The sequence below is a fragment of the Festucalex cinctus genome, chromosome 21 (genome assembly GCF_051991245.1).
Source record: "Festucalex cinctus isolate MCC-2025b chromosome 21, RoL_Fcin_1.0, whole genome shotgun sequence".
NCBI lineage: Eukaryota > Metazoa > Chordata > Actinopteri > Syngnathiformes > Syngnathidae > Festucalex > Festucalex cinctus.
The window spans coordinates 57,242-70,139 of record NC_135431.1 but is presented as its reverse complement, the minus strand read 5'-3'; the positions used below and the strand labels follow the sequence as shown (position 1 = coordinate 70,139).

At 51.3% G+C, this 12,898-nt stretch overlaps 1 protein-coding gene across 5 annotated transcripts in view; it reads left to right on the top strand.

Annotated features, from left to right (window-relative positions):
- Positions 1–11,761, top strand: part of nhsl1b (NHS-like 1b) — a 46,975-nt gene extending 35,214 nt beyond the window's left edge. For 4 of the 5 annotated variants that reach the window (XM_077510010.1, XM_077510012.1, XM_077510014.1 and 1 more), the window contains exons 2-8: positions 1,808–1,960; positions 2,813–2,910; positions 3,330–3,513; positions 4,402–4,566; positions 5,428–7,650; positions 8,812–8,917; positions 10,421–11,761. In XM_077510010.1, the coding sequence (XP_077366136.1) occupies positions 1,808–1,960; positions 2,813–2,910; positions 3,330–3,513; positions 4,402–4,566; positions 5,428–7,650; positions 8,812–8,917; positions 10,421–10,892 (3,401 nt within the window). In that variant the 3' untranslated portion in view covers positions 10,893–11,761. Of the gene's footprint in view, positions 1–131; positions 539–1,807; positions 1,961–2,812; positions 2,911–3,329; positions 3,514–4,401; positions 4,567–5,427; positions 7,651–8,811; positions 8,918–10,420 lie in introns of those variants that run through there. The other variant, XM_077510013.1, reaches the window with a different exon arrangement.
- Positions 11,762–12,898: the final 1,137 nt, after the last annotated feature.

The following is a 12,898-nucleotide window of genomic DNA, read 5'->3' as shown; positions in this document are numbered from 1 at the left end:
AAAAGTCAATTGTCCTCGCCAGTAGTTGGCGCTACATCGCGCTGGTTGGACACATGCTCGCTTTCACTCTCCAATGTAACCTCAAGTTGACATGTTGAAAGGGGACGGAGGGGAGGGGAGGGGGGGGTCCCAACTCGAAGGATCACTTGCGCGCCCGTTCAAACTAGCCCCGCCCCCACCGCGCAACATTTGCGCTGAAAGTGGTTTCCAGCCTGTCAAACTTCTGCAATTTGTGGCAACGGAGGGAGGGCGGCTCGAGGCCGCAGCCGTCTCCTTGGTAACCAAAACGCATTAGCTCTCACGCCCCTCCCACCGCGCCTGCCGTATGTGTGTGCGTGGTTGTCCCCGAGGACCGGACGGCTTCGGGGTGGAGTGACGATCGCGAGCGAGCCAGAGAAGGTTGTAGTGAAAAGCTTGTGGGCGATGATGTGAGCGAGCGTTTTTCTTTTCTTAAACGCGGCCGGACGAGCCCGATCGCGGACGATGGTGTTGATTGCCACCTCGCTCAAGTCGCTCATTCAATACTTCAAAAGGAAAGGTAACACCTGCTCCATTCTCTTCTTCTTTTTTTTTTTTTTTTTTGCTAGCGTCAACTTTTTTTCCTTACAACGTCCTCAAAATATTTTTGTCCTCACATATTATGTCTTCATTCTTGTAACATGGAGAATTCATTCTCCAACTTCTGTCCAGAAACAGTTGACCTCCACTTTTTGGGACCCAAATAGATCAAATTTAAAAAAAAAAAATCGAATAAATCAATAAAAGTGATATAAGTACTTATATACTAACAATTGGGAGTGTTTAAAAAAAAAAGTGATTTGGCAAAATATCGCAATATTACAGCAAGCAATAATCGTATTGATTCAATATGTGACTGAATTGATTTTTAAACATCAATTTTTGATGGAAAATATTCAACAAAACAAAAAGTGTTACTCGGGTTCACACTTCAAGCATGGAAGAATATTCTATGAATGGAACATGAAGCCTTCATATTTGGATTTGAATGCTGTTGAAAGACTTTGCAAGCTATTTGTTCAAAACAAGCCTAAACTTTCACACAAATAAAAACATACAAAACTTGTACAAGTGTACTGATTAGTATTTTATAAATTTGAGTACAAAAGAAACACACACAAAAATCACAATAATGGACTTATAGATTCGGGAGTAATTGGCATCGAATCCAATCGTGACCTATGAGTCATGATGCACATCAAATTGCCAGATATTAGCCAACACCCTTACTAATAATAATAATTCAAAAAAAAAAAAAAAAAAGTCAAAAGTGCAAGTAAAAAAATGTGATTTGGTTCAAAAGCAGAACCAGTTGAAATAGTTGCATTTGCAATTGGCAAGTCTTTTGTCCGATGGAAAGATGACGACCAGATTTGATTTGCTGTTTTTGCACTTGAGGAGTCAACTTGTTGTTGTGTTGCTCGCACCGTTTCCGTGTCGTGGGAAATCCGGTCAAAGCGGCTTCGGCACTGAAGGTGAACGAGCGAAACGTGCGCTTACTCCAACTTGTCGCGTGTGTGACGTGTGTTTATCGACGTCATCGGCATACGCAAGCTCGATCAAGCGTGCGGGACGAGAGTGAGCGGCCTTAAGTGGCGGCTTAGGCAGCACGTGCGGCCGAGATCTCGCCGGCTGGATGATGAGCTCGCATGCCGCCTCGGTCCGCGGCAATGCGCCGCTTTGCTTGTGGAAAGAGAAAAGCAAAACTTTGCGATGTCATCACCAGATGATGGCAGCAAAATTCCTGGCCAATAATTCTTCCCAAAAAATGTGTTTTTTGTTTCGTCAGCCGTGTCCAGCCTGGACGAGGAGAGCAAGTGGGCGGTGCACTACACGGCGCCGTGGCACCAGCAGGAGAACGTCTTCCTGCCCGGCAGCCGCCCGCCCTGCGTGGAGGATCTCCACCGGCAGGCCAAAGTCAACCTCAAGAGCGCCCTCAGAGGTCGAGCCCGCCTGACCTTTCCACATCGCGTTCTCCTTCTCATCATCTTTACTTTTTTTTTTTTTTTTTTCCCCCGTTTTCATTTTCATTTGGACACAGCACATAGCCAGCAACATTTGATTGAAATGTGATTATGAGTCCTTTTATTTTGACATCATCTCGCAGCAGCCAATAGAAAAGCACCAAAACTGCGCACAAGTCGGACACATTTTTTTAAAAACTAAAACTAATACTGATACTAACTAAAAGAAAGTATTTATTAAATAAGTAGAACTCATAAAAACCAACAGAACCACCTTGAAAACTGAAACAAACCAAAACCTAAAATTCCCAAAGTACAACAACCCTGATCACAATTAGTAAAACATCTGTATTTGATTGACACTACCAATTGGTAACAATTGATTTTTGTATAAATAACCAAACAAACAAGCTGTGCAATTGGATGAATTGCGTGGAAGCGGACTCGGCCAGCCGCTGTTGCGCAATCCGTGTCTCATTGCGCAACCGGCTGACCCGGCTGACGCGTGCCGAGTTGATGACTTATCGATGGACGTCGCTCATAAAGCGCACGTGGCTCGCCGATTGCTGCCAATCGGGAGTGCGCTTTGTGGCTTCCGTGTCGGGAACATTTGGAGCCGGACAAAAATTGTTCAGTCAGAGAATTGACATCAGCGTGTCGATGGCATCCGATGGCTTGCACGAGTAGCGGGAACATGCAAGAAGCAACACATGAAATATATGAAATATGTTGATTCCCATCCCACGCCTACAAAAGAAGAGAAACACGCACACACATGTTGTTGTTGTTGTTGTTGTTGTTGTGTGACGTGTTTTCGTGCGTGTTTGCAGAATGTGACAAGTTGCGTAAAGATGGCTTCCGCAGCTCGCAGTATTACTCGCAGGGGCCCGTCTTCTCCGACGACAGCCTGCACCAACACCGAAACAAGGTCAGTGGCACCATTTTGATCTTTTCTTGAATGGCTCATGTTGTTTTTATTTTTTGGAATGTGTGATGAGGTTTTTTCTTTTGTTTTTGTTTTGAACGTGTGATGAGGAGGATATTTTGTTGACATTGTGTTGGGGAAAGCACTTGCATTGGGCTGCCCTCTAGTGGCTGCCACTCAAATCTTCACTGGTTCTCATCCAGACTTTGAATCTTGAGGAAGCGTCGGACTGTCCGATTCCCCAAGCCGCTTTGCACAAATTGAAATTGAATTGACTCCAAGAAAATGGCGATCCAATTTGCGTCATTGCACGGCAGCCGCGTTGTCGTCGTGCGTGCGGTTGCTGACCAAAACGGCAGCACCTTCAAATGGAAAGCGAGCGACTTGGATTGACGCGTGTTTTTCCCGTCTGCGTCCGTCAGTTCCCGGCGCCGTCGTCGTCGGACGACGCGTCCGTGTCCGGGTCGGATGTGTCGTCGGCGAGGCCGCGCTCGCCCGTCTCGGAGTCGGACGGCACCAAAGGCTCCTCGCTGCCCACCCCCGAGGAGAGGATGAGGCAGACGGCGCGGGCCGTGCCCACCGACATCGTCGCCATCAACGTCACCGGTACGCAAACATCATCATCATCATCATCATCATCATCATCATTAACCTTTGGCAATTTCCAATTGCGCTTTTCATTTTGTTTTTTTTCAATTGAGTTCATTTTCATTTGTTGCTTTTTTCCCCTTTTTATTAGTTTGAGAAATGTTTCAGTAAGTTTTTTTTTTTTTTTTTTTGAAAATCATTTGATTTTGTTAACAAAAATGTTTTTTATTTTTTTCATTTGTTTTATTGTTCAAAACTAACTGGTACGCACACGTGCGCGCATCATCATCATCATCATCATCATCATCATCACAACAAAAGTCATCAACTCGTTCGATTTTACGCTATGCTGGATTACACCCCGGAGTACATACAAAAAAACAAAAATAAATAATATTGGGGGGGGTAATGGACAAGAAATACTTTTCAAATTTCAAACATGTCAAAAATGTATTTTGAATATAAATTAAAAAAAAAAAAAAAGTTATTATGCACACAAAAATTTACAAATAATATAACAAAAATACAAGCTAATAGTAAGAAATAATGCTCTTACAAATGTAATTATTATATTATTATCATTGTTATTGTCAAGATACTTACACTCATAAAATTTGAAATATTTACAAATACGCACGCGAGCAGACCAAAAGCAAAATGTTTAATTTTTTTTTCCCGGCTGCTCTTGCGGCATCTTGAAATCATTGGAAGCTTTTGCATGTTTTGCGCCACTGCAGAAGGCGGAAAAAGTTTTTTGTTTTGTCACGCACGCACGTTTGCTTGAAGACGAGCAGACGTTTGTCGTCGCCTGCATGTGCCCGACACTAACAGTTTGCACTTGTCTTGTCTTGTCTTGTGTTGCCTGCGCATCCGTCCGTCCGTCCGTCCGTCCATCCATCCGGCCAGGCGCCGTGTTTGACCGTCAGGCGAGCGTGCGGCGCTCCCTGGTGGGCACGGACACGGTGCCCCGCCGGCCCAAGAAGGTCAAACGCAGAAAGACCATTTCGGGGATGCCTGATCGCCATGACGACGACGACGACGACGGTCACTGCGATGTGCACCCGCAGTCAGGTACAGTAAGCGTCGCTGCCCTCTGCTGCTCGCAAACGGCAACTGGCCGCTTTCCTCGTTTCCCTTTCGACTGAAAGGAAAGCGAGGACGTCGGATCGTTTGGTTGAACAACTTTTCTGATGTGGCTGGACAACATCTCCAAACTTGTTGACAACTTTGAGTGAGCGAGCGAACGAACGAGCGGCCATCTTCGAAGGCTCGACTGCTAAATTGGAGCAAACATGAAGCTCGCGTACTCGTTTGGGATCTTTCATTTTTTCATAACCATTTCATATCATAGTTTGCATGTTAGTTGCGTCGCCCTTTGTAGTATTTGTGAATGTTGTCTTTCTCGCATGCGTGCATGTTGTGCTCAGCGAAGACGCGCGTGACTGACCGCCCGCTTACTTCCTGTATGTATGTAAGTGGCACGCATGAACACGTTGATGGCCGAACCCCAAACGACTCTTCGGTGACTCATAGACGACGGCCAAACTTGGCCTGGCTGGATCGCCAATAGCTCGTACGCGTACGCGTCATTGCAAGCCGTTGAAGTCACGGGGCAGATCAATCATGAATTCATAAATTGAAAACATCAACAAAAACAAGTCGCGCTGTTTCTACCAAAGAGTGTCTCAAATGGAGGAGCAATATGGCCGCCTGGCCACCTCAAAAGTCATTTCCGTCAGCGTTCTCAAGGCAATATGCAAGTCCGTCCCTGAGGCACTACTGCCATCTAGGGGCTCTCGCAGCACATCACACTGTGCTCAAGTCGCGCTTGGGAGAATTGATGGATGGATTTGTATTTATTTTCATTTGAATGTTGATGGACGGATTTTTTGAAATGTATCACGTTGCTCACGTTGATGTTCTTGTGTCCAGCGGCCGCAAAAGGACTCGATCTGCGTCCGCACTCGATGTTCCTCCCGGGCCAGTACTGGACGCTGGGCCGCGCGGGAAGCGTCAACTCGGCGCCGCTGCGGCGCTCGCGCACCCGCGACTCGGGCTGCCAGACGGACGAGGTGAAGGTGGTGCCGCCGTCCGTCAGGAGGATCCGCGCCCAGCGAGGACACGGCATCGCCGCCCAGATGGCCGCGTCCTCCTCCGCCGCCAGCGTTTCCGTCTGCGGCGCCGACCCGTCGCCGTCGGCCAGTCTGCCCCGCCGAGGCGCCCGGGTCTCCCTCGGCGCCGACCCGCTTTACAGCAGCACCCCCGTCAAGATCGGAAACCTGCGGGCGGACGACGCGGCGGTGCGCATGAGGAGGAGCCCGAGGACGGACGCCCCGCCCAGGCCGAGGTCCCAGGAGGTGCGGCGGACGCCGTCCGGCGACTGGGGCGGGGGTCCGGCCTGCGCCGCGTCGCCGGACGCCGCCTACTCCGCTTGGCTGATCCCCGACGCCACGCTGCCCCGTTCGGCCCGGACGCTCGCCCTCGCCGCCGCCTCGGGACGGTCGGCGGCCGACGCCCTCGTCGGCCGCAGCGCCACCTGCCCGTCGTTGGCCACGCCGGAGTCGAGCGCCTCGTCGCAGCGCTGGATGGACGGCGATTCGTCAACTGCCGGCGACCGTCTGGAGGAGTCGTCCCGGGCCGCCGATTGCGGCTCGCTCCACTCCCAAGACAACGACGGCTACTACACCTCCATGCACCTGGACTCGGGTCTGCGTCGCCACGGCGACCGGCCCGCCAGACACAGCATGTACGAGTGGCGGCGGACGTCGTCGGCCGATTGCGACGAGGACGCCGGCTCGTACGGCGAGCGCTCCTTGTCGCGAAGCATCTCGCTGCGCAAGTCCAGGAAGCCGCCGGCGCCGCCCGCGCGCACCGACTCGCTCCGACGCAAGCCGGCCGGCGCCAAGAAGCCCCTCGGGGGCGCGCCGGACCCCGGCCTGATCGCCAGCCTGCAGCGCAGCCTCCAGTTGGGGCTGCGGCTCGCCGAGGGCCCGCCGGACGGCGACGACCCGTGGGTGCGGCGGAGCCCGAGCAGCGCCGGCGCCGCAAACGGCGTGGCCGACGCCTACTCGCTTTGCCACGTCACGCCCACGCACAGCGACAGCGGCAGCTTGCCGTCGGACTACGCCGACGACTACGCCGAATTGGCCACGCCCACGCCGGCGGCGGAAAAAGCGGACGTGTCGAGCGGACGTCGGGAGAGGCCGGGAACGCCCGTTCGGGAGGAAACAAGCAAACCGTCGCCGGAGCGAGCGCGCGGGCCGACGTCGCCGTCCAGCGGCTACTCCAGCCAGTCCAACACGCCCAGCGCCGGCACCCCCGTCCCGTCCGGGATCCGCTCGGCGTCGCCCTTGGGCGCCCGCCCCCGACCCAAAGTCCCCGAGAGGAAATCGTCTCTGCTGTCGTCGCTTTCCGGCTCGTCGTCCTCCACGTCGCTCTCGTCCGTCACGTCCGACTCGCTCAAGGCCTCGTCCTCGGCTCCCGCAACGCCGACGCCCTTCCCGCCGCCGCCGCCGGGATGCTCCACGTCCCCGGAGTTCCCGCCGCCGCCCTCGGACGAAATGCTGTTTTGCCCCGCCTTGGGTCCTCCGCCGCCTCCCCCGTTGCCCGCCTCCCCCGCAAAGAAGGCGGCGGCCCAAGACCAGCTTCCCGACGCTCCCGTCTTCCTCATCACGCCGTTTGCCCTCCGGAGCGTCCGGCTGCGCTCGGTCCCGCGCGCGCGGAATGCGACCGGCGACCGGTCTCCGCCCGCCTTGCTCGACGGCCCCTCGGAGGATTCCGACCCGTCGCCCGTCTGCGAGCTGGTGGAGGAGCTGTCGTTGGAGGGCGGCGGTCATCAAGGGGGCGCGGCTGACGAGGGGGAAGTCGATGAGCGCCGGATAGAAGAAGCGCGGAAAGCGTTGGCGAGCGACGACGGCGGCGGCTCCCCCGTCAAAAAGAAGCCCCCCGTCATGGCCAAGAAGCCCAAATTGTCTTTTGTCCCGTCCCCGGGCGGGGACGCGAACGGAGCGGCGCCACCGCCAGAGGAGACGCGCCAGCAAAGTTGTGAGACGGCCGCAGAAATCTCTGGCGGCTCCGACACGGAAGTTTTCTATGACGACGACGACGACGACACGGCCGACTCCAACAGCTCCAAGGACGACGACGACGACGCAGGTTTGTCTTTCCACGTGATTGGTTGGCGAATGCTGATGGCAGTCGGTCCACTCGGTGCGCATCCATCCCAATTTTCCCAAAGTCTGACCTCGTAATCATTTCTCGTAATTAGCAGCCACCTTCAGTGTTCCAATTTGTGTTCTTGAAAAACGATATCTATGAAATAATGCAAAGTTTGTTGGAACTGCACATTGCGTATTTCTCTCAAAGCCGAGATTGTGCACGTTTGTTTTGGCCAATCACCGCCACGGTTGAAAATGTCGTCGACGGTCGCAAGGCGGACACATCCGACGTGCTTTTTCCCAGTTCTCACCTGAAAAGCACTGGAGGTGAAAGTACACAACCAAAATGGCGGACAGTGATAAAATGTTTTGGATTTCATTTGGATCCCCAGCAAACTTGCCTTCTTTCATGCAGGGAGTCACGTACGTTGTTACGTCAAGTTAGGTCCAATATTTAGGAAGGAAGAAAGCTATCTGGTTTTATACTCCGTCTGTGGTCAAGTGACGTCATTTGTAGTCCGTCCGTCCGTCGGTGAAGTCGACCCCCCGTGGACTTCGCAAGTGGATGTCCAAGTTGAAGGGGGCGTTCCCATACACACTTCCTGCTTTGTACTGGGAATAGTCCCACTAACAAGTGCAGCGTTAGTTTCGGCACTTCCTGATTTGGTCACAACTGCTTCTTGGCTCTGTGATTGGTCGGATGGGTGCAAACCAGTGGGCTCGGCGCAAGATGCCTTCTTGTCGACTCACAAATACCGCCGGAATGAATGAATGATTTCGTGACTCGTCACATGACGGATGACGTCGTCATCATGTGACCGAGGTGATGTCACAATCGGCTGGAAAGTTGGCGTCGCTGTTGTCGGCTGACGTTTTGCCGTCATTGCGGAATTGGATTTCAACCAATGATTGTTTTCTTTCAAATCCGCTTCCTTCTCGTGTTCTGTCGGCTTCAGCGTGTGAGGGGAGAAGCTCTTGATGCTGGGAGCCGAGGGGGGAGGGGCTCCACGGCATCGCGGGGAGGGGATTAAGGGACGAAGCGGACGCTGCTCGCACGTAACGCGAGCGCGCTGACAGCCGGCGGCAGCGACGCGTCGCCGGCACGTCTGCGAGCGCTGCGGGAGACGTGACCGGTCGTGTCATGCGTGCGTGCGTGCAGGTGACGTGTTTGACGAGACGTCGCCCGACGGGACCCCGGAGACGGAGACGGGCGCCATGGTCACGCCCACCCGGACCACCGAGGACCTCTTCGCCGCCATCCACAGGTACGAGCGCCACCGTCGCGTTTGCCGTCTTCTCGTCACTCTCGATTGACTGGCGACCAGTCGGGGGCCAAAATTGCTTTTGTCCGCCATTAGTTTGAGGAACAAACTTGAAAAGTGCTCCAAGCCGATTGGAAGATTTTGATGCTGAGCTGAGTTCCATTTTTGCCATCAACAAATTGTCTTATTTTGCAAAACTCTCAAGTTGGGCCACTCGTATGTCAAGGTGCCACTTGAGTTGCTGCGGTGTCAATCTGCCACCTTGTTTTGCCTCGGCAGACCGCAGCCGACTTGCGCTCCGTTTTGTCTCCCTGCGGTTTGATGGTCATCGATCAGATCGATGCTCATCATCGATCGATCAGATCGATGATGACCATCGATCTGGGCGTCGGACACGTGACGGATCAGCCTGCAGCGGCTCCGCCTTCCTCCGCCTCACAAATGCTGCACGCAATTTTGTGGGAAGCAAATTTCTAATGACGAAGCCAAATGAAAAAATGGGAAATGAATAACAAACATCTGCTTGCATTTTGATTTTCAGGATTTTTCCATCTCGTTTGTGCGCTCGGATTTTTTTGTTTTCTTTTCACTTCTCAGAACAAAAAAGATTTGCCTTACAAATGTCATCTTGTGCTTGTTGAAAACTGCAAGAGGACTTTGAAAAAAAGTCTCAATTGCAATATGAAATAATAAATACGTTTTTTTTTTTTTATGTTTTAAGTGTCCCAAAGACGTATTTGTACATTTTTTTATGCTCGAGCATCCAGAAGACTTTGTTTGATGCAGCCTCTCAACTGCAAAAGAACGCTTGCAGAAATGGTAGTTATACAAAAACGGTGGCAGCAGAGTATAAGAGATCAACCAGGGACATGTTGGGAAAAAAAAAAAAGCTCAATTACTCCCAATTCTAAATAGATTTGTGAATAATGAAGAGAGTTGGCTATATTCGAATGCTAATTGCTTCAAAATGGAAACCGATAGAAACCTTGCACATGTAAAAAACTGGCCGGATGGCAGTGGAGATCGTCCGTCCGTCCTGTTGACGCACGTCCGCAAGCAGTTGAAAAGGTGACGTGACAAGCGTGACCCGGAACGTGATCGCATCCGTTTGTTTGTGACGCCTTCAGATGTTGCGCTGCGTGCTAATGTAAGGCAAGGGCGGAGCCAGCGACGGCTTGAATGTAGGCCACCGCCAGCCGACCGACCGGCCGACCGCACGTTCCACTTTGCAAAACACGCCCCCTCCCTCCTCCCTCCCTCCCTGGCTGGCATCTCATCTGCAGATGAAGCGTTTCTTTGCTCTCCCTGCCGCCGCATTTGCTGCAGCTTTGTGGCAAACGTTTTGTTTCTCTTGCAGCACAAAAACACAAACGTCCAATTCACAAACATTTGGGAACAAATGATGGAAAAACATTACAAATGGCCTTCCAGATGATTTCATTGCTATTCGTTTTGATGCTGCTGTTGTTGTTTTGTGAGGCTGACTGGTGGTCTTTCGGCGGGCAGGTCCAAGCGGAAGGTTCTGGGTCGCAAAGAGTCGGAGGAGGACAAGCCCCGGTCGGGGTCGCCGCCCCCGACGCCCCCCCGCGGCTCCCCCGCGCCGCGCCCGTCGGGCTCCATCCAGCGCCCGCTGCGCAAGTCGTCCACCAGCAGCGACAACTTCAAGGCGCTGCTGCTGAAGAAGGGCAGCCGCGCGGACGGCGCCTTCCGCATGTCCGCCGCCGACATGCTGCGCTCCACCGACCCGCGCTGCCAGCGCCGGCCGGCGTCCTCGGACGAGCGCGGGCGCTACGAGGCGCTGTCGTCGTCGTCGCCGCCCGCCGCCCTCAAGTACGGCCGCTCGCGAGCGCCCCCGTCGGCCGCCAGCAGCAAGTACAACGCTCGCTCGCGCATCCTCAGCAGCCCGATGACCGTCATCTGCGAGCGCGACGGCGAGGACGCCGGCGCCGCGTTGTCCGACCGTGACGGCGGACGTTGACTGGCGGCTTCCCAACGTTTGGGTGACCTTCTCCTGTCACCGCTTTTGATGAGCAAGCAAACCTTGTCGTTGTCGTCGTCGTCGTCAAATTGCATCCGGGAGGCAAACCATCACCTTTTACATTCCCATGTTCGTCCGAGAACAAAACGGGATCTTTTCTTCTTTTTTTTTTTGCCAGCGTTTGCATCGAGGTTGGTTTTAATGTTGCACAGGTTGACACTTGACCTTCACGTGACCCACATTTTTTCACTCATGAACTGTCTCATGGTCGTTTGGGGTTGTTTTTTTTTCATTAGCCAAAATTTTGAGCTTCAACTGTTGCCGATGTACTTTCCAGCCAGCAAATTGCATCACCAGCACATTCATGCAGGAGCTGTTGACTCTCGGGTGTCACTCAGTCCCGCCTCTTAAAGGCACAGACACTTAACATTGTTTGTTGATGCTTGTTTTGTTTGGGTTTTTGTGTGTAGCAAAATGTTTCCGACACATTTGAGAAGTTGAAATGCGTGTTTGAAGCGTTTCCAAAAAAAAAAAGATTGTGCTGAAACATGCCTGTTCCCCAAGAAAAAAAAAAGAAAAAAAGTTGTCCAATCAGCCGTCTCCGTTCCAGTAGACTGAGAAATTACAGGGAAAACAAACCAAAAAAAAAAAAAAAAAACTTCCAATGGTAGATTTTGCACTCTTCTTCCATGTGCTGTTCCGTTTGTTTGTTTGTTTAAAAGGTTTTCCTCAAAACCAGCTCGATGATATTTTCAAACCGGATCTACTTCGGCTAGTGGTCGCCATGGTTACCAAAGTCACACGAGCTGTTTGTTTGTTATATATTGTTCTGTAGTGTTTGTAAATAAAATGTACAATGAAAAATTGAAGTCACGTGCACTGCGTTTAATTGATTTGATTTTGTTTGCTTCATGAGGAAACGTTTGATTTCAACGTATGGATTCATTATTTCATATCTGTTGCGTAGTGGCCCAATAACTTTTGACACATCTCAAGTTGGAGTTCCAAAAACTTTCCAATTTTGTGCTCTTGTTCTCGTTCGTCCCACATGGTAACATTGTTGGTAACATAAAGCGAGTTCGCCCCCTACTGGGGAAATATAATATTACAATAACATGTATTGAACACAGCCACGCAGTATATCCAACGGAATCATCTCAAATCTAAAAAATAATAATTAAAAAAAAATCATTTTTATTGATGGATACTTTGCTCTGAGGCTCTGGATCACGTTTGTTTGCCTTTCAATGGGATGACTTGGTCCCTCCCACCTTCCAAAAATGGAAACAGGCAAGCAAGTCAGCAGCACATCATGTGATGCTGGGTGGGCGGGGCTTTTCTGTCCAATCCCGCCAAAAGGACAAGTAGTCGACTCGGCACAAAACGACACCAACAAATGAACAAGGAATGCCCTTGACGCATTTTTCTTTCCCGCAGCGAATCCAAATGGATGGGCAAGTAGATGTCAAAAATATGTGCAACTTGGCCACTGGGGGGCACTGTAATATTAAGACAAACAAAAGGAAGAATTTCACAACTTGTTTTGTTTGTTTTCACAGCAGATAACGATTACAAGTAAATGCATTTTATCTTTGCATCCCCTAATCTCAAGCATGTCAAACGGCTCCTGACATTTTTTTTATTCTTGCAACTTAGTCCAAGTGAAAATGAGGCCAATCGCTACATACAAACAAATGGACGACTGCCTGTCAAGCTGAATTTAAATGACATCAAATTGACTTTGCTGCCTGTCAGTCAGCACCGACCTTCCTTCCTTCCTTCCTTCCTTCCGCCTGGTCCGAGGCCGAGGAAGTTGTTTTTTTTGTTTTGTTTTTTGTTCACGTCCGTGTCACATTTCTGCTGAGTGCGTCAACGCGTCGTTTGCTTGCAACTCGGCACATTTTTTTCATCCAACAATCACCGCACACACGGTGAGAAAGACTTTGACACATATTTCTTTTGAATAGCGATACAACTGAGCAATATTATAATAATATTAATGACAA